General features: G+C 43.6%; 1 protein-coding gene and 4 non-coding genes across 5 annotated transcripts; all 5 read right to left on the reverse strand.

The window, feature by feature from the left end:
• Positions 1–11,570: 11,570 nt before the first annotated feature.
• TRNAR-ACG lies at positions 11,571–11,643 on the reverse strand. Its single transcript has one exon. It is a non-coding gene; the product is annotated as a tRNA-Arg (tRNA).
• A 417-nt stretch (positions 11,644–12,060) lies between these two features.
• LOC119308563 lies at positions 12,061–15,689 on the reverse strand. Its single transcript, XM_037584695.1, has 4 exons — positions 13,448–15,689; positions 13,172–13,279; positions 12,918–13,055; positions 12,061–12,407 (listed from the first exon to the last, which is right to left on the reverse strand). The coding sequence occupies exons 1-4, from the start codon at positions 13,688–13,690 to the stop codon at positions 12,180–12,182; spliced, it is 717 nt and encodes a 238-aa protein (XP_037440592.1). The 5' UTR covers positions 13,691–15,689; the 3' UTR covers positions 12,061–12,179.
• Positions 13,632–13,704, reverse strand: TRNAR-ACG. Its single transcript has one exon. It is a non-coding gene; the product is annotated as a tRNA-Arg (tRNA).
• On the reverse strand, positions 15,004–15,113 carry LOC119313337. Its single transcript, XR_005151671.1, has one exon. It is a non-coding gene; the product is annotated as a small nucleolar RNA Z188 (small nucleolar RNA).
• On the reverse strand, positions 15,290–15,399 carry LOC119313338. The gene has a single exon (XR_005151672.1). It is a non-coding gene; the product is annotated as a small nucleolar RNA Z188 (small nucleolar RNA).
• Positions 15,690–21,915: the final 6,226 nt, after the last annotated feature.

The raw sequence follows: 21,915 nt of genomic DNA on the forward strand, positions 1-21,915 counted from the left end.
CCTAAGGTGGGCGCGACGGTGGCCGGGGCGGGCGCGGCGATGAGCGGGGGCGCGGCGGTGGAGGAGGCCTCCATGGCCGGCGCAGGGCGAGGCGGCGGGAGGAGCCGGAGGCGGGATAAAACTTCCCTCCTGCGCGAGAGGAAAGAGGAGTGCGGATTGGGGGGAGTTTTTCCTCTCAACCCTCACTTCTACAGGTTGGGAAACAGTTTGAGGGTTGGACCTCTAAATTTTTTTACGGGTTTGAGGATCTAGAGGTTCTAGTCTACGACTTTCTTTCGACGAAAACTGTAAAAAAAAGCAGTTATTTTTAGGGGTTTAAGGGTTTGAGGGCTCTACTAGACTTGCTCTAAGAGCATCTCTAGCAGACCCGCATCCCGCTGACCCGCAAAACGCGTTTGCAGTTCGCGGAAAAACGGTTTTGCGGGTTGATTTTAGCTGCGGCCGAAGAGAACCCGTATAATCAACCTGTTAAATGGGGTATTCTCTGAATATACCGAACAAGCCCACAGCTAGCCCTTTTTTCTTGGCCGTCTTCTACCTCACACCGAATTGAAATCAACCGTAGGCCACGGCGGCCGCCGGCGGACAGGAGGGCGAGGAAGACGCGGGATGGAGGCCAGGGCAACCGGGGCAGCGCGGGACGGCCGGACTGTTGGGGAACGTAGTAATTTCAAAAAAATCCTACGCACACGCAAGATCATGGTGATGCATACCAACGAGAGGGGAGAGTAATGTCCACGTACCCTCGTAGACCGTAAGCGGAAGCGTTATGACAATGCGGTTGATGTAGTCGTACGTCTTCACGATCCGACCGATCCAAGTACCAAACGTACGGCACCTCTGAGTTCAGCACACGTTTAGCTCGATGACGATCCCCGGACTCCGATCCAGCAAAGTGTCGGGGATGAGTTCCGTCAGCACGACGGCGTGGTGACGATGATGATGCTCTACCGGCGCAGGGCTTCGCCTAAACTCCGCGACGATATGACCGAGGTGGAATATGGTGGAGGGGGGCACCGCACACGGCTAAGGAACGATCCGTAGATCAACTTGTGTGTCCATGGGGTGCCCCCTGCCCCCGTATATAAAGGAGTGGAGGAGGGGAGGGCTGGCCCTCTCTATGGCGCGCCCTAGGGGAGTCCTACTCCCACCGGGAGTAGGATTCCCCCTTTCCTAGCCCAACTAGGTGTCCTTCCAAGTAGTAGGAGTAGGAGACAAGGAAGGGGAAGAGGGAAGAGAAGGAAGGAGGGGGCGCCGCCCCTCCCCCTAGTCCAATTCGGACTAGTCAATGGGGGGGGCGCGCAGCCTGCCTCTCCCTCTCCCCTAAATCCCAATAAGGCCCATATACTTCTTCCCCCGTATTCCCGTAACTCCCCGGTACTCCGAAAAATACCCGAATCACTCGGAACCTTTTCCGAACTCCGAATATAGTCGTCCAATATATCGATCTTTACATCTCGACCATTTCAAGACTCCTCGTCATGTCCCCGATCTCATCTGGGACTCCGAACTCCTTCGGTACATCAAAACTTATAAACTCATAATAAAACTGTCATCGTAACGTTAAGCGTGCGGACCCTACGGGTTCGAGAACTATGTAGACATGACCTAGAACTATTCTTGGTCAATAACCAATAACGGAACCTGGATGCCCATATTGGCTCCTACATATTCTACGAAGAACTTTATCGGTCAAACCCCATAACAACATACTTTGTTCCCTTTGTCATCGGTATGTTACTTGCCCGAGATTCGATCGTCGGTATCTAATACCTAGTTCAATCTCGTTACCGGCAAGTCTCTTTACTCGTTACGTAATGCATCATTCCGTAACTAACTCATTAGCTACATTTCTTGCAAGGCTTATAGTGATGTGCATTACCGAGAGGGCCCAGAGATACCTCTCCGACAATCGGAGTGACAAAACCTAATCTCGAAATACGCCAACCCAACATGTACCTTTGCAGACACCTGTAGTACTCCTTTATAACCACCCAGTTACGTTGTGACGTTTGGTAGCACCCAAAGTGTTCCTCCGGTAAACGGGAGTTGCATAATCTCATAGTTACAGGAACATGTATAAGTCATGAAGAAAGCAATAGCAATATACTAAACGATCAAGTGCTAGGCTAACGGAATGGGTCATGTCAATCACATCATTCTGCTAATGATGTGATCCCATTAATAAAATGACAACACATGTCTATGGTTAGGAAACATAACCATCTTTGATTAATGAGCTAGTCAAGTAGAGGCATACTAGTGACTATATGTTTGTCTATGTATTCACACATGTATCATGTTTCCGGTTAATAGAATTCTAGCATGAATAATAAACATTTATCATGATATAAGGAAATAAATAATAACTTTATTATTGCCTCTAGGGCATATTTCCTTCAGTCTCCCACTTGCACTAGAGTCAATAATCTAGTTCACATCGCCATGTGATTTAACATCAATAGTTCACATCTATATGTGGTTAACACCCATAGTTCACATCGACATGTGACCAACACCCAAAGGGTGTACTAGAGTCAGTAATCTAGTTCACATCGCTATGTGATTAACACCCAAAGAGTACTAAAGTGTGATCATGTTTTGCTTGTGAGATAATTTTAGTCAACGGGTCTGTCACATTCAGAGCCGTAAGTATTTTGCAAATTTCTATGTCTACAATGCTCTGCATGGAGCTACTCTAGCTAATTGCTCCCACTTTTAATATGTATCCAGATTGAGACTCAGAGTCATCTAGATTAGTGTTAAAACTTGCATCGACGTAACCCTTTACGACGAACCTTTTTTTTACTTCCATAATCGAGAAACATATCCTTATTCCACTAAGGATAATTTTGACCGCTGTCCATTGATCTACTCCTAGATCACTATTGCACTCCCTTGCCAAGCTTAGTGGTAGGGTATGCAATAGATCTGGTACACAGCATGACATACTTTATATACCCTATGGCTGATGCATAGAGAATGACTTTCATTCTCTTTCTATCTTCTGCCGTGGTCGGGTTTTGAGTCTTACTCAATCTCACACCTTGTAACACAGGCAAGAACTATTTCTTTGACTGTTCCATTTTGAACTACTTCAAAATCTTGTCATGGTATGTATTCATTGAAAAACTTATCAAGCATCTTGATCTATCTCTATAGATCTTGATGCTCAATATGTAAGCAGCTTCACCGAGGTCTTTCTTTAAAAACTCCTTTCAAACACTCCTTTATGCTTTGCAGAATAATTCTACATTATTTTTGATCAACAATATGGCATTCACATATACTTATCAGAAAGGCTGTAGTGCTCCCACTCACTTTCTTGTAAATACAGGCCTTTCCAAAAGTCTGTATAAAACCATATGCTTTGATCAACACATCAAAGCATATATTCCAACTCTGAGATGCTTGCACCAGTCCATTGATGGATCGCTGGAGTTTGCACATTTTGTTAGCACCTTTAGGATTGACAAAATCTTCTAGTTGCATCATATACAACTCTTCTTTAAGAAAACCATTAAGGAATGCAGTTTTGACATCCATTTGCCAGATTTCATAAAATGTGGCAATTGCTAACATGATTCGGACAGACTTTTAAGCATCGATACGAGTGAGAACATCTCATTGTATTCAACATCTTGAACTTTGTCAAAAACCTTTTTCGACAAGTCTAGCTTTGTAGATAGTAACACTACTATCAGCATCTGTCGTCCTCTTGAAGATCCATTTATTTAACATGGCTTGCTGATCATCGAGCAAGTCAATCAAAGTCCATACTTTGTTCTCATACATGGATCATATCTCAGATTTTATGGCCTCAAGCCATTTCGCGGAATCTGGGCTCATCATCGCTTCCTCATAGTTCGTAGGTTTATCATGGTCTAGTAACATGACTTCTAGAATAGGATTACCGTACCACTCTGGTGCGGATCTTACTCTGGTTGACCTACGAGGTTTTGGTAGTAACTTGATCTTGAAGTTTCATGATCATCATCATTAGCTTCCTCACTAATTGGTGTAGGCCTCACTGGAACTGATTTCAGTGATGAACTAGTTTCCAATTCGGGAGAAGGTACAAATTACCTTATTAAGCTCTACTTTCCTCCCACTCACTTTTTTCGAGAGAAACTCCTTCTCTAGAAAGGATCCATTCTTAGCAACGAATGTTTTGCCTTTGGATCTGTGATAGAAGGAGTACCCAACAGTTTCCTTTGGGTATTCTATGAAGACGCACTTTTCCCATTTGGGTTCGAGCTTATCAGGTTGAAAACCTTTTTCACATAAGCATCGCAACTCCAAACTTTAAGAAACAACAGCTTAGGTTTACTGCTAAACCATAGTTCATACGGTGTTGTCTCAATGGATTTAGATGGTGCCCTATTAAACGTGAATGCAGCTGTCTCTAATGCATAACCCCAAAACGATATTGGTAAATCGGTAAGAGACATCATTGATTGCACCATATCCAATAAAGTGCGGTTATGATGTTCGGACACACAATAACGTTGTGGTGTTCCAGGTGGCGTGAGCTATGAAACTATTCCACATTATTTTAATTGAAGACCAAACTCATAACTCAAATATTCGTCTCCGCGATCAGATCGCAGAAACTTTATTTTCTTGTTACGATGATTTTTCCACTTCACTCTGAAATTCTTTGAACCTTTCAACTATTTTAGACGTATGTTTCATCAAGTAGATATACCCATATCTGCTCAAATCATCTTGTGAAGGTCAGAAAATAACGATACTTGCCACGAGCATCAACACTCATTGGATCGCATACATCGGTATGTATTATTTCCAATAAGTCAGTAACTTGTTCCATTGTTCTGGAGAACGGAGTTTTAGTCATCTTGCCAAAAAGGCACGTTCGCAAGCATCAAATGATTCATAACCAAGTGATTCCAAAAATCCATCTTTTATGGAGTTTCTTCATGCGCTTTACACCGATATGACCCAAACGGCAGTGCCACAAATAAGTTGCACTATCATTATTAACTTTGCAGCTTTTGGCATCAATATTATGAATATGTGTATCAGTACGATCGAGATCCAACAAACTATTTTCATTGTGTGTATGACCATCGAAGGTTTTATTCATGTAAACAGAACAACAATTATTCTTTGTCTTTAAATGAATAACCGTATCACAATGAACATGATCAAATCATATTCATGCTCAACGCAAACGCCAAATAACATTTATTTAGGTTCAACACTAATCTCGAAAGTGTAGGGAGAGTGTGATGATGATCATATCAATCTTGGAACCACTTCCAATACACATCGTCACTTCACCCTCAACTAGTCTCTGTTTATTCTGTAACTCCTGTTTCGAATCACTAATTTTTAGCAACCGAACAAGTATCAAATACTCAGGGGCTACTATAAACACTAGTAAGGTACACATCAATAATATGTATATCAAATATACCCTTGTTCACTCTGCCATCCTTCTTATCCACCAAATATTCAGGGTATTTCCGTTTCTAGTGACCATTTGCTTTGCAGTGTAAGCACTCGGTTTCAGGCTTTGGTTCAGCTTTGGGCTTCTTCGTGGGAGTGACAACTTGCTTGTCATTCTTCTTGAAGTTCCCCTTTCTTTCCCTTTGCACTTTTCTTGAAACTAGTGGTCTTGTCAACCATCAACACTTGATGCTCTTTCTTGATTTCTATCTTCGTCGATTTCAACATCACGAAGAGCTCGGGAATCGTTTTCGTCATCCTTTGCATACTATAGTTCATCACGAAGTTCTAGTAACTTAGTGATGGTGACTAGAGAATTTTGTCAATCACTATCTTATCTGGAAGATTAACTCCCACTTGATTCAAGCGATTGAAGTACCCAGATAATCTGAGCACATGCTCACTAGTTGAGCGATTCTCCTCCATCTTTTAGCTATAGAACTTGTTGGAGACTTCATATCTCTCAACTCGGGTATTTGCTTGAAATATTAACTTCAACTCCTGGAACATCTCATATGGTCCATGACGTTCAAAACGTCTTTGAAGTCCCGATTCTGAGTCGTTAAGCATGGTGCACTAAACTATCAAGTAGTCATCATATTGAGCTAGCCAAACGTTCATAACGTCTGCATCTGCTCCTACAATAAGTCTGTCACCTAGCGATGCATCAAGAACATAATTCTTCTGTGCAGCAATGAGGATAAACCTCAGATCACAGATCCAATCCGCATCATTGCTACTAACATCTTTCAACATAGTTTTCTCTAGGAACACATATAAAAATAAACATATGAAAGCAACAACACGAGCTATTGATCTACAACATAATTTGCAAAATACTACCAGGACTAAGTTAATGATAAATTAAAGTTCAATTAATCATATTACTTAAGAACTCCCACTTAGAAAGACATCCCTCTAATCTTCTAAGTGATCACGTGATCCAAATCAACTAAACCATAACCGATCATCACGTGAGATGGAGTAGTTTTCAATGGTGAACATCACTATGTTGATCATATCTACTATATGATTCATGCTCGACCTTTAGGTCTCCGTGTTCCGAGGCCATATCTGCATATGCTAGGCTCGTCAAGTTTAACCTGAGTATTCTGCGTGTGCAAAACTGGCTTGCACCCGTTGTAGATGGACGTAGAGCTTATCACACCCGATTATCACGTGGTGTCTGGGCACGACGAACTTTGGCAACGGTGCATACTCAGGGAGAACACTTCTTGATAATTTTTAGTGAGAGATCATCTTAAAATGCTACCATCAATCAAAGCAGGATAAGATGCATAAAGGATAAACATCACATGCAATCAATATAAGTGATATGATATGGCCATCATCATCGTGTGCTTGTGATCTCCATCTCCGAAGCACCGTCGTGATCACCATCGTCACCAGCACGACACCTTGATCTCCATCGTAGCATCATTGTCGTTTATGCCATCTATCGCTTCTACGACTATCGCTACCGCTTAGTGATAAAGTAAAGCAATTACAGGGCGTTTGCATTTCATACAATAAAGCGACAACCATATGGCTCCTGTCAGTTGCCGATAACTTTGGTTACAAAACATGATCATCTCATACGAAAAATATAGCATCACGTCTTGACCATATCACATCACAACATGCCCTGCAAAAACAAGTTAGACGTCCTCTACATTGTTGTTGCAAGTTTTACGTGGCTGCTACAGGCTGAGCAAGAACCGTTCTTACCTATGCATCAAAACCACAACGATAGTTCGTCAAGTTAGTGCTATTTTAACCTTCGCAAGGACCGGGCGTAGCCACACTCGGTTCAACTAAAGTTGGAGAAACTGACACCCGCCAGCCACCTGTGTGCAAAGCACGTCGGTAGAACCAGTCTCGCGTAAGCGTACGCGTAATGTCGGTCCGGGCCGCTTCATCCAACAATACCGCCGAACCAAAGTATGACATGCTGGTAAGCAGTATGACTTGTATCGCCCACAACTCACTTGTGTTCAACTCGTGCATATAACAACAACGCATAAAACCTAGGCTCGGATGCCACTGTTGGGGAGCGTAGTAATTTCAAAAAAATTCCTACGCACACGCAAGATCATGGTGATGCATAGCAACGAGAGGGGAGAGTAATGCCCACGTACCCTCGTAGACCGTAAGCGGAAGCGTTATGACAACGCGGTTGATGTAGTCGTACGTCTTCACGATCCGACCGATCCAAGTACCAAACGTACGGCACCTCCGAGTTCAGCACACGTTCAGCTCGATGACGATCCCCGGACTCCGATCCAGCAAAGTGTCGGGGATGAGTTCCGTCAGCATGACGGCGTGGTGACGATGATGATGCTCTACCGGCGCAGGGCTTCGCCTAAACTCCGCGACGATATGACCGAGGTGGAATATGGTGGAGGGGGGCACCGCACACGGCTAAGGAACGATCCGTAGATCAACTTGTGTGTCCATGGGGTGCCCCCTGTCCCCGTATATAAAGGAGTGGAGGAGGGGAGGGCCGTCCCTCTCTATGGCGCGCCCTAGGGGAGTCCTACTCCCACCGGGAATAGGATTCCCCCTTTCCTAGTCCAACTAGGTGTCCTTCCAAGTAGTAGGAGTAGGAGACAAGGAAGGGGAAGAGGGAAGAGAAGGAAGGAGGGGGCGCCGCCCCTCCCCTAGTCTAATTCGGACTAGTCAATGGGGGGGCGCGCGGCCTGCCTCTCCCTCTCCCCTATAGCCCAATAAGGCCCATATACTTCTTCCCCCGTATTCCCGTAACTTCCCGATACTCCGAAAAATATCCGAATCACTCGGAACCTTTTCCGAACTCCGAATATAGTCGTCCAATATATCGATCTTTACGTCTCAACCATTTCGAGACTCCTCGTCATGTCCCCGATCTCATCCGAGACTCCGAACTCCTTCGGTACATCAAAACTTATAAACTCATAATAAAACTGTCATCGTAACGTTAAGCGTGCGGACCCTACGGGTTCGAGAACTATATAGACATGACCTAGAACTATTCTTGGTCAATAACCAATAACGGAACCTGGATGCCCATATTGGCTCCTACATATTCTACGAAGAACTTTATCGGTCAAACCCCATAACAACATACTTTGTTCCCTTTGTCATCGGTATGTTACTTGCCCGAGATTCGATCGTCGGTATCTAATACCTAGTTCAATCTCGTTACCGGCAAGTCTCTTTACTCGTTACGTAATGCATCATTCCGTAACTAACTCATTAGCTACATTTCTTGCAAGGCTTATAGTGATGTGCATTACCGAGAGGGCCCAGAGATACCTCTCCGACAATCGGAGTGACAAAACCTAATCTCGAAATACGCCAACCCAACATGTACCTTTGGAGACACCTGTAGTACTCCTTTATAATCACTCAGTTACGTTGTGACGTTTGGTAGCACCCAAAGTGTTCCTCCGATAAACGGGAGTTGCATAATCTTATAGTTACAGGAACATGTATAAGTCATGAAGAAAGCAATAGCAATATACTAAACGATCAAGTGCTAGGCTAACGGAATGGGTCATGTCAATCACATCATTCTGCTAATGATGTGATCCATTAATCAAATGACAACACATGTCTATGGTTAGGAAACATAACCATCTTTGATTAATGAGCTAGTCAAGTAGAGGCATACTAGTGACTATATGTTTGTCTATGTATTCACACATGTATCATGTTTCCGGTTAATACAATTCTAGCATGAATAATAAACATTTATCATGATATAAGGAAATAAATAATAACTTTATTATTGCCTCTAGGGCATATTTCCTTCACGGACTCCTCCGTTCACCGTCGCTGTAGATCAAACAAAACAGGCAAATACGAAGCCGCTGTCGCCGTAGTAACTCAATCGATTTTGAGCGGATGCTAGCTAACTGAGCTAGCTCAATGGATTCTGAACGGACGGAGCTAGCTAGCTAGAACTAGCTCGATCGATTCGAGCTAGTACGGGGATGGGTGGCGCAATGGCCCGGATGGGCGCACGGGCGGCCGCCGGTCGGAGGGCCGAGATGGGCGGCCTGCGGCCGACGGCCGGGGACGGGAGGGCGATGTTTGAGGCTGCGCGGACGGCGGACGGCGGACGGGGAACGCAGATGTTTCCGTGGTAGCTTTCTCTGGATACGGGGCACCGCAGAAGCGGACACGAAAACTATATTTTTGCATATCGGGAGGAGTTTTTACCGTGTCCCTCAAAAAAATTTACGGGTCCGACGTGTTTATAGTATCTGATCGGGTAGCATTTTTCGCGCGGACCCGCATTTTGACTGTTATTTTGCGGGTCGGGGCATTATACGGGTCTGCTAGAGATGCTCTAACAGGTGCAAACGTTATTTTTTAGGGAATGGACCGAAAGAAAAAGAAAAAGAAACAAGAAAAATAAGAAACAACCGGATGCAAAATAAAGTGTTAGTTCTTTTAGGAAAAATACTGAAATTAACTAGTGCAAAAATTAGACCGAGAAAGAAAATGTTAGCGTTTTTTGGAGGGAAAAAAATCAAAGACAAACGGTGCAAAAAATTAGACAAAAAAATAATGTTAGTGTTTCAGTGGGAAAAGAATTTGAAACTAACTAGTGCAAAAGTTATTTTTTAGGGAATGGACAGTGTTGATAAAAGGAATGGACTGAAAGAAAAAGAAGAAAAAGAAACGAGACAAGTTGACTCCGCTGGGGATGCAAAAATCTGAAAGAAAAATTAGCCATTTCCAATAAAGAAAAATCAGAAACAAACGAATGCAAGAATTAGAAAGAGAAATAAAATGTTAGCTCTTTCAGGAGAAAAAGGGGCGTGCTACGCGTCGGCCAGCGGATCTTTTTAAAAGATCCGCCGCCTCACAAGCCATCTGATCTAGTTTCCAGCGTAGTCCAGCGTACAATCCCTCTTTGCAATAAAAGTATTGTTTCAGAAAATAACATGACTATTGCAACAAGAACTATGTCAACAAGAGATCGCCACGCGCGTCGCTGGAGCGATGACCGAACCACGCAGATCCCAAAAATTGTTGCTGATGGCAGGGGTTGGCTCGGTGATCCCGATATAGATGCAGGGACGAGAGAGTTGTAAGTAAGCGGCGGGGCGGGTGGCTGCCCTGTGTGAGCGGCGGTGGCAGTGATCCCAATGTAGATGCAGAGGCAGGAGAGCTGTAGGGTGTGTTTAGTAGGATGCATGGAGGGTGCACGAGGGTAAAAGTTTTCAATCCGACCCACTTTTGCTTGTTTGGTAGGGTGCATGAGCTCATATGGGCTATGCTCATCTGATGCATAAAAGGGCCCTTAGCTATGCTCATTTCATGCACCCCAGACAGGGTGCATGAAGGCAGCTATGCTGGCACTGACACTCGTCCCCACCCACCAGACCATGTCCAAATATGTTTATATTTTCAAAAAATGTTCAGAATTTTAAAATTTGTTTAAATTTTCAAAAAGTTTAGAATTTCGAAATTTCTTTAAACTTTTGAAAAAATAGGATTTCAAAATTGTTTAAATTTTCAAAAATGTTCATAATTTCAATATTTTTAAAAAAATCAACAATGTTTGGAATTTCAAAATAAAATAAAAAATTGTTTGAATTTTGAAAAAAACCAGAATTTCAAATTTATTTAAATTTTTATAAAATATTCAAAATTTCAGATTTTGTTTAAATTTTTTAAAAAAGCTTGGAATTTCAAATATGTTCAAATTTTCAAAAAAGTTCAGAATTTCAAAATTTATTTTAGTTTTTCAAAAAAAAAGAATTTCAAAAAAAATGTAAATTTTCAAAATATGTTTAAATTTGTGTTCATATTTTTTCGATTTTGTTCATCATTCAGAAAAAATTAGAATTTGAAATTGTTTAGCATGTCTAAACACATGCAGGCTGCCAAACAAAGTCTCAGCTCAGCATGTCTCAACGCATACATCGCTGCAACTGCATAGACTCAGCATGTATGAGAGGAGAACAACTAGGCTAGGTCCATACATGCTACCAAACACACACCCGTAAGCGGCGGGGCGGGTGGTTGCCCTGTTTGAGAGGCGGTGGCATAGTAATGTTATTTTTTAGGGAATGGATCGAAAGAAAAAGAAGCAAGATATAAGTCGACTCCGCTGGGGATCGAACCCAGAATCTCTGGTTTCGTAGACCAGCGCCTTATCGATTGGGCCGCGGAGTCATTGGTATTGCATGTTCTATTATCAGCCCTCCAGTACTCCATATTTGGCACATACAAAGTTCATTTTTAGAACTGCTGCCGAACGAAAAACACAAAATTATGATTCTCATGCTTTAAACAAGAATATGAACTGTACGCAAGCTGTCAATTTGCCGGCATTGATCAGCAGCATAATCTGCTTCATTGACCGATCCTTACTCTCAAATCCATGGAGCGTTTTGCACCTGAAGGAAGCATCAAAATTCCTTTCTAAAATCTATAGCTTACTAGGCTCTGTTAGAGAGATCCAACAACAGTTTTACCAGAACTGAAAACATGCTAATACCAGAGGGAGCAGGCAGTAGAGACAACTTGGCCAACCCACACATGCTATCAGATCACTACAGACACATGACACTACCAGAATGTGGCCTTGGCTACCGGTGCAACATTACCTGACACTTTATTTTCACCAATCAACGGCTGCCACCAAAATTTTACCAGACGGCAAAAGACAACTGTTCTGAAACAGGTCATCACTGCATGACTTTGTACTATCACGGTTTCTGCTCGACGCATCGATCATAATCCCAACACCACAGGTTCCCGCAAAAAAAAACATGCTGCTCTTCATGATCATCAGAAACATCAGCTGCAACCGTATCAGTTGACGGTGAAGCAGCACCATAAATTTTTGGAGAAGGCATGTCTATTCCAAATCCAGTCGAATCTACTAGAAGCTGACGAAGCAGTCTCTGAACAGATGCATTTTTTAACCCAAAAAGCTGCACAAGACAACTGCAAAATCAAACATTTATAATCTGGCTATGATAAACAGTGTTGAAGGCACGCAGTTATGGTCTATTGAAAAGTGTAACAAGAATCAAGAATAGCAATGGTCATGGTCTGCTTTATATTGATTCACTGCAGGTTGCTGACTCCTGTTGGAACAACTATCTGGATTCAAATGATATAACACTGTGAACGTGACAGGGCCCTGGAGCTATAGTACTCAATTGCTAGCACCAAAGTGTTTGTTTGTCTGTCTACATAGTTCCCTTCTTGTCATACATCAAGAAATAGGTTCCACTTGTAGTCATACCAGTAGATTCTGATGTGAGTGATAGCAAACCATCTATAACTTGTTAAACGTCTATGTGGTTCTACAGAAAGTGTACAGGGGGATGGGCAATGCCCTCGGCCATGAGCTTCCTGGGAAAAGCGAACTAGGAAGGAACATTTTCATTGCAATGCACAGGTTCAGGTAACTAAATAAATGGATATGAAGAGCATGCCTCGACGCCGTCAATCTTCTGAGGGAAGCTCCCCGCCCTCTGCCAGTCCCTGACTTTGGCCCCTGTCTTCTTATGGAAGTTCTTCCAAGCTATGTCCGGTGTCTGCCCTGTCGCGCAATCTCCCTCGGTGGATGTGACCTGCATGCAGATTGAGCCCATCACTTTTGATTTCATTTGCAGTGGGTCAACATCCAGGTAGCAGAAGGTGGTAATCAGTGGTAGTAGTACAGAAGATTGTGTTTGTTTGTGTGAACCTGGAATACAGGCCCTCTGGGTCCTTGCCGGATCTCCATGGCGTACGATATCCCGGAGAAATGGCGGACGGCGTGATAGCCCACCGGGTACGGGTGGCGATCCTTGCCCTTGGGTGAGCAAACAAGGAAAGGTGAGGTGTTAGGGAGTACACCGACCATGGATTCCACATGTAAATCCAACTGACGAGACCTAAGAGAGCAAAGGTGAAGACGATGCCTCGATTGGGAATAGGACGCGAACCCTAGGGGAGGGAGGGAGAGGGAGGGAGAGCAAACCCTTGAGCAGCTCCAGTACTTGCGCTCCCATTCGCCGCCGCGGTAAAGCGCACCCGCCGACACCATCTCGATGAAGTGGTCCCCATCGGCCTCCTTCGCCGCCATCTCCTCTCGTCTTCTCCGCTTCACCCAGCAAAAAAAATGAAAAAATGGCGGCAGGAGCAAAAGAAAAAGAAAAAGGAATCGACTCCGCTGGGGATCGAACCCAGAATCTCTGGTTTCGTAGACCAGCGCCTTATCCATTGGGCCACGGAGTCATTGGTGTTGCATGTTCTATTATCAGCCCCCAGTACTCTATATTTTGCACATACAAAGTTAATTTTTAGAACTGCTGCCGAACGAAAAACACAAAATTATGATTCTCATCCTTTAAACAAGAATATGAACTGTACGCAAGCTGTCAATTTGCCGGCATTGATCAGCAGCATAATCTGCTTCATTGACCGATCCTTACTCTCAAATCCACGGAGCGTTTTGCACCTGAAGGAAGCATCAAAATTCCTTTCTAAAATCTATAGCTTACTAGGCTCTGTTAGAGAGATCCAACAACAGTTTTACCAGAACTGAAAACATGCTAATACCAGAGGAAGCAGGCAGTAGAGACAACTTGGCCAGCCCACACATGCTATCAGATCACTACAGACACATACACTACTAGAATGTGCCTTGGCTACCGGTACAACATTACCTGACAACTGTTCTGAAACAGGTCATCACTGCATGACTTTGTATCACGGTTTCTGCTCGACGCATCGATCATAATCCCAACACCACAGGTTCCCACAAAAAAAAACCACAGGTTCAACTATATCCTAGTTACCTTACTCATTAATCTAACGGTTAAAATGTTGGACACTAACGAGTCTGGCAGTGAGTACTCCATGACCCCTTCACCATAACCCACCTCAAAACAGAGCAAACTTGATCACCTGCTGTTAGACAAGAAACAAAGTACAAACCTGTGAACAACACAGTGTAAAAATGTAACAATGCAATAGACTATGCAAATATAACTTACTCCCTCCGTCTAAAAATAAGTGTCTCAAGTTAAGACACTTATTTTGGGACGGAGGAAATATATAACTGTGTCACGTGAGTAAACCGGAGAGTAAAACTGTAGTCCCTCTAAAATGCCACTTGACAATTTCTGATATGAATCAAATACTAAGATATCTTAAAGATCTTATTTAATCTTTTTTTTTAATATTTAGAACCAGCCCCAACCAAGACGAACCTATCAAGAACAAGATCTTTCCTCAGTTCTAAGGGAGGAAAACTTTGATGGTTCTTCTAGCCCATTCTTAAAATCTGAATGCCTTGTGAGGACACTTACGGCCGTAACCAGCTCGGTACCCATTTCCCCCTGTGCTGCGAAAAATCTCAGTCGCTGATATCCGTGTGCAAGAGTTCGGTAGTTATGCAAAGCAAAAAAGATCAGAAAAAAAGGCCGGCATTTTGCAAGTCTGTCCGAGACCAATTGAGGTCCAAAGAAGGTAATCTAGCGTCTCGAATCGGCCTTGAAAACAAGGCCGGAAAAGAAACCAAGATGGATGGATGTGTGCCTCAGAGTATTACGCAGTGGATATCACCAGAGCTGCGCACACTGGTGGTGCGCAAGCGCATTCATCCAGAATTCACCTAAGCTTTTGCATCATCATCGGCACGCCGAAACCAAACCAACAGATGAACTGGGCCAGAAAGAAAAGGAGCAAGCCTCGAATCGGAGATCTCGCCGGCATAATCAAGAACGAACACAGCAGCCGAAACTCACGCAGCGCGGGACTGAAAGACGAAACCGGAACTCAACCAGCCAAATAAAATGAAATCACGAATCCAAAGGATGTGTGCCTCAGAGTATTACGCAGTGGATATCACGAGAGGTGTGCGCACTGGTGGTGCGCAAGCGCATTCATCCAGAATTCACCGATGCTTTTGCATCATCATCGGCACGCCGAAACCAAACCAGCAGATGAACTGGGCCAGAAAGAAAAGGAGCAAGCCCCGAATCGGAGATGTCACCGGCAAATCAAGAACGAACACAGCAGACGAAACCCACGCGGCGCGGACGGCGAAGCTGTAAGACGAAACCGGAATTCGACCAGCCAAATAGAGTGAAATCACGAATTCAAAGCAGAATTAAGAAGTCGGGAAGCAAGCAGGCTGCCAGACGGGGGATATATCTTCCTTTTTTATGTACAACAAAGGTTAGTTGGAGCTGGAGACGAGGAGAGGAGAAGGCGAGGCGAGGCGAGGCTAAGGAAGCAGATGGGTGTGGGTGGTCCATAAATACAGTTGGCTTTGCGGGGCGGCCACGGAAGCGACGGATGGCTAGGATTTGGCGATTTCGCTGCGGCCGGATGATTGGGTCCCCCCGGCTTTTAGGGCCCATTCGCTTCATGGGGAAAGCGAAGGAAACTTCAAAGGAATCGTTTTTTCTACTGTAGCCTCGCTTTTCTTTTGAAACTCACTGTAGCTTGTGTTAAAAAGGAAACCCACTGTAGCTTCGTTCGGGACACGGGAATCGCTACTATTCCACTCCAATGGGAAGTTTCCACACGCAGCTACTCCCTCCGTTTTAAAATAAATAATCCATCTTTGTACTAACTTTAGAGTACTTACTAAAATTAATATAAAATTGAGTCATCTATTTTAAAATAGAGGAAGTACCTTTGAAGGAATGGACCCGACGAGAAGAAAGCAAAGGAATGGGAAAAAGTACACGAAGAGCGTTTTCTTGGCTGAGTAGATGTTAGGCTTTCTTTGGTTTAAAGGATTCTTGTATAAATTTCATATGATAGGATTTCAATAGAAAAAAAAATTTAGAGTCGTTTAGTTTGTAGGAATGAAATCCTATTCTTACGGAGAAATTCTTTCTATCCTCCATATTTCATAGGAAAATAAACATTAGCTTAGACTCTTTAAAAAAATCCTATGATGTGATCAAAGAGCATCTGCTTTCCTATTCCTACTCATAGGATTTGAGATACATATCATCTCATTTTCTACGACATTTCTATTTCTCCTATTTTTTTACCCTATGAACTAAAAGAGGCCTTAATTTTTCAAGAAATGACCCCCTCAGCCAGCTGATTTTTTTAGTGCTTCCACCACCTCCTACGAACAACGCGTGTCTCACTGGACCCCGCACCGCTTCCGCGCGTGTCCCAGTGGACCCACGCACCCGCTTTCGCGTGCTGCCTTATCTACTCGTTCAACTACTTCCATCCACACCTTTTTTTCCTTGTGTCTTTCTTCCTTCCTTCCCCATCTATCCAGCCTCCTACATGGCTCCATCATGCATGCAAACAACAAGGTAGCACGGGGATGCTAACTCTCATGGAGACACCCACGAACAGCTCCAGCATGTACCCACCGGCCATGGTCACGGAGGTAGCATTATGACCCTCCGAGATCGACGCTCCAGAAGATTTCCAGCTATTCCGAGTTTCGCTGTGCGATGTATTTGTTTGTTGCATTCTTCTTAGCATCATTTGCATTGCATCATGTCATCATGCCATCATGTCATTTAATTTTAAAAACTCATCTAAATAAAATTGTATGGATCTTTGGTCCATTTAAAACGAGGGGTATCCACAATGATGATTTCTCTTTATAATATATCCTCCCAATATTAGGGAGCTATAATAAAATAATCCATTTATTTGGAAGCCACCGCAACAAATTTGCATTATAAAACCCTCTCGTTTTTAACTATTTTGCATCCATGATCTTTTCTCCGCATGGCCCTTTTTTTTGAAACGGACCGTATGGCCCATTTCAAGTTGTGGCACCTTGGCAATATGCCAAGTGGCTACTTGCTAATTTTCAGCTCAATTAAAAAAAATTTGAACCCTCAAATATTTTCCTTTCTCTTCCTCTTCCTCTTCCTCTCCATCTTTTTCTTTTCTGAACAGTGGAGATAAGTTCAAGAATCTCCAACTGGGCCGACCTCTTCCTTCCTTCTCCCCGGCCCACTTCTTTTGCTAAAGCCTAGGCCCATCCGCCCCCTATCTAACCCTAGCGAGCATCTGACCGATCCCCATCTCCCATTAATCCCTCACCTCGTTCCCCCTCCGCCGCCACCCACACGCACGCACGCAGAGGGGCACCGCGCCCTTCGCGCAGCCGCTCCTCGCTCACTCGACCTCCTCAACGCCGGCCCCGCCGCCAAGCTCCTCCGCCTCCCATCGCCGACGCGCCGTCTTTGCGCCACAACCCGTAGTCGCAACTCCCTCACCCCGGCCTCGAGCTCGACCACCCCACCAGGGCCTCCCTGCCCGTGCCCTCCTGCTATAACCAACTGGACTACCTCGTCCCCATGGTCCAGGCCGCCGCGTCGAGCTCTTCCCGAAGCCGCCCATGGCGATCGTGCCCTGCTGCCGCTGCTCTTCCCGCGCTTGTTCCCCATCATCTCCGTCGGCGCCTCCTCCTTGCCCAACTTCGGCGGCTCCACACCTGCATCTCTGATAACCCACAAGTGTAGGGGATCGCAACAGCTTTTGAGGGTAAAGTATTCAACCCAAATTTATTGATTCGACGCAAGGAGAGCCAACGAATATTCTTGAGTATTAGCAGTTGAGTTGTCAATTCAACCACACCTAGATAACTTAGTATCTGCAGCAAAGTATTTAGTAGCAAAGTGGTATGATAATAAAGGTAACGGTAGCAAAAGTAATGTTTTTGGGTTTTGTAGTGATTGTAACAATAGCAACGAAAAAGTAAATAAGCGAAGCACAAGATGTGAAAAGCTCGTAGGCAATGGATCAGTGATGGATAATTATGTCGGATGCGATTCCTCATGTGATAGCTATAACATAGGGTGACACAGAACTAGCTCCAGTTTATCAATGTAATGTAGGCATGTATTCCGTAAATAGTCATACGTGCTTATGGAAAAGAACTTGCATGACATCTTTTGTCCTACCCTCCCGTGGCAGCGGGGTCCTAGCGGAAACTAAGGGATATTAAGACCTCCTTTTAATAGAGAACCGGAACAAAGCATTAGCACATAGTGAATACATTAACACCTCAAACTACGGTCATCACCGAGAAGTATCCCGATTATTGTCACTTCGGGGTTGTCGGATCATAACACATAATAGGTGACTATAGACTTGCAAGATAGGATCAAGAACACACATATATTCATGAAAACATAATAGGTTCAGATCTGAAATCATGGCACTAGGGCCCTAGTGACAAGCATTAAGCATAGCAAAGTGATAGCAACATCAATCTCAGAACATAGTGGATACTAGGGATCAAACCCTAACAAAACTAACTTGATTACATGGTAAATCTCATCCAAGCCATCACCGTCCAGCAAGCCTACGATGGAATTACTCACACACGTCAGTGAGCATCATGAAATTGGTGATGAAGGATGGTTGATGATAACGACGGCGATGAATCCCCCTCTCTGGAGCCCCGAACGGACTCTAGATCAGCCCTCCCGAGAGAGATTAGGGCTTGGCGGCGGCTCCGTATCGTAAAACACGATGAAACTTTTTCTCTGATTTTTTTCTCTGCGGGACGAAATATATGGAGTTGGAGTTGAGGTCGGCGGAGCCTCAGGGAGCCCACGAGACAGGGGGCGCGCCCAGGGGGGAGGGCGCGCCCCCACCCTCGTGGACAGGGTGTGGGCCCCCCTGGTCTTGATTCTTTCGCCAGTATTTTTTATATTTTCCAAAAAGTGGCTCCATGGATTTTCAGGACATTCCGAGAACTTTTGCTTTCTACACATAAAACAACATCATGGCAGTTCCGCTGAAAACAGCGTCAGTCCGAGTTAGTTTCATTCAAATCATGCAAGTTAGAGTCCAAAATAAGGGCAAAAGTGTTTGGAAAAGTAGATACGTTGAAGGCGTATCAACTCCCCCAAGCTTAAACCTTTGCTTGTCCTCAAGCAATTCAGTTGATAAACTGAAAGTGATAAAGAAAAACTTTTACAAACTCTATTTGCTCTTGTTGTTGTAAACATGCAAAGCCACCATTCAGGTTTCAGCAAATATTATGAACTAACCATACTCATAATAACACTTAGGTCTCACAATTACTCATATCCATGGCATAATCAGCTAGCGAGCCATAATAATAAAACTCGGATGACAACACTTTCTCAAAACAATCATAACATGATATAACAAAATGGTATCTCGCTAGCCCTTTCTGAGACCGCAAAACATAAATGCAGAGCACCTTTAAAGATCAAGGACTGACTAAACATTGTAATTCATGGTAAAGGAGATCCAGTCAAGTCATACCCAATATAAACCAATAGTAATGAATGCAAATGATAGTGTGCTCTCCGAAGGGTGCTTTTTAATAAGAAGGGTGATGACTCAACATAAAAGTAAATAGATAGGCCCTTCGCAGAGGGAAGCAGGGATTTGTAGAGGTGCCAGAGCTCGATTTTAAAATAGAGGTTGAATAACATTTTGAGCGGCATACTTTTGCTGTCAACGCAACAACTATGAGATGGCTGTATCTTCCATACTACATGCATTATAGGCAGTTCCCAAACAGAATGGCAAAGGTTTATACTCCCCCAACCACTAACAAGCATCAATCCATGGCTTGCTCGAAACAACGAGTGCCTCCAACTAACAACAGCCCTGGGGAGTTTTGTTTAATTGTTTTGATTTGCTTTGATATTTTTGGATCATGGGACTGGGCATCCCGGTTACCGGCCCTTTCTCGTGAATGAGGAGCGGAGTCCACTCCTCTTGAGAATAACCCACCTAGCATGGAAGATATAGGCATCCCTAGTTGAAACATGAGTTGCTCGAGCATACAAAATAGAATTTCATTTGAAGGTTTGGAGTTTGGCACATACAAATTTACTTGGAACGGCAGGTAAATACCACATATAGGTAGGTATGGTGGACTCATATGGAACAACTTTGGGGTTTATGGAGTTTGGATGCCAAGCAGTATTCCCGCTTAGTACAGGTGAAGGCTAGCAAAAGACTGGGAAGCGACCAACTGAGAGAAAGATAACAGTCATAAACATGCATTAAAATTAATTTACACCGAGTACAAGCATGAGTAGGATATAATCTACCATGAAAACAAATATCATGAAGGCTATGTTGATTTGTTTCAACTACATGCGTGAACATGTGCCAAGTCGAGTCACTCAGTTCATTCAAAGGAGGATACCATCCCATCATACCACATCATAATCATTCTAATAGCATGTTGGCACACAAGGTAAATCATTATAACCCATAGCTAATCAAGCATGGCACAAGCAACTATAATCTCTAAATGTCATTGCAAATATGTTTACTTCATAATAAGCTGAATCAGAAACGATGAACTCATTATATTTACAAAAACAAGAGAGGTCGAGTTCATACCAACTTTTCTCATCTCAATAAGTCCATCATATATCGTCATTATTGCCTTTTAATTGCACGACCGAACGATGTGTATAATAATAATAATAGTGCACGTGCATTGGACTAAGCTAGAATCTGCAAGCATTCAATTCAAGAGAGAAGACAAAGTAATATGGGCTCTGAATTAAATAAACAATCATGCATATGAGAGCCACTAAACATTTTCAATATGGTCTTCTCGACCCCCAAAGGAAAGAAAAGAAAATAAAACTATTTACAGGGAAAGCTCCCAACAAGTAAAAGAAGAACTAATTTTTTTGGGGGTTTTCATTTTAATTTCTACTACAAGCATGGAAATTAAACTAACTAATTTTTTTTGGTTTTTCTTAAGGTTTATCAAACACACAAGAAGAAAGCGAGAAAGAAAATTAAACTAACATGGATAATACAATGAAAGAGTATGAGCACCGACGACTAGTGTGTGAACATGAATGTAAAGTCAGTGAGAAATACGTACTCCCCCAAGCTTAGGCTTTTGGCCTAAGTTGGTCTAATACCAAGGACCGCCTGGCTGATATCCGTAGTTGTAGCTGGGGTCGTACTGAGATGCAGCAGCAACCACCTCCTGAGCTGCGACATGTTGGCGAGCTGCCTCTGCTCTCCCCTCGTGTTCAGCTGCTTCCTCCCTGGTAACAACATATCTTCCTTTTGCCTGATAATCAAAAAGGAGAGGAGCAGGAAGAGTAACATGGACGATGTTGCGTCTGTCATAGATTAGTCGATAATGGAGGAATTGTTCATTCCTCCTAAGAAAATGATGATTGACCATAGCGTCATAATCTAAATAAGCAGGAGGTATCATCACATCCGCCTCTCGTGGGGCTATACCAAGATAATTAGCCACACGGGTTGCATAAATTCCTCCAAATAAATCTTCAGCTCTACCATTATTCTGCAACCTACGTGCAACTATTGCCCCCAAGTTTTAACCTTTATAACCTAACACAACACTCTTGAGGAGACAAAGACCAGGGACACACATATGACATGCTTCATCTTTACCGTTAATGCATCTACCAATGAAGAGAGCAAAATAATGTATAGCAGGAAAATGAATGCTCCCTA

This window comes from Triticum dicoccoides, chromosome 5B (assembly GCF_002162155.2).
Source record: "Triticum dicoccoides isolate Atlit2015 ecotype Zavitan chromosome 5B, WEW_v2.0, whole genome shotgun sequence".
Classification (NCBI taxonomy): Eukaryota; Viridiplantae; Streptophyta; class Magnoliopsida; order Poales; family Poaceae; genus Triticum; species Triticum dicoccoides.

What these genes read in the sequence shown, in the direction of transcription:
- LOC119308563 (XM_037584695.1), bottom strand. Translation starts at nt 13,690, where the DNA reads ATGGATAAGGCGCTGGTCTACGAAACCAGAGATTCTGGGTTCGATCCC. An exon ending in AGTACTGGAGCTGCTCAAGG is followed by an intron (nt 13,280 to 13,447) that starts GTTTGCTCTCCC and finishes TGCTCACCCAAG; the next exon opens with GGCAAGGATCGCCACCCGTA. An exon ending in AGAAGATTGACGGCGTCGAG is followed by an intron (nt 12,408 to 12,917) that starts GCATGCTCTTCA and finishes TGTCTTGTGCAG; the next exon opens with CTTTTTGGGTTAAAAAATGC.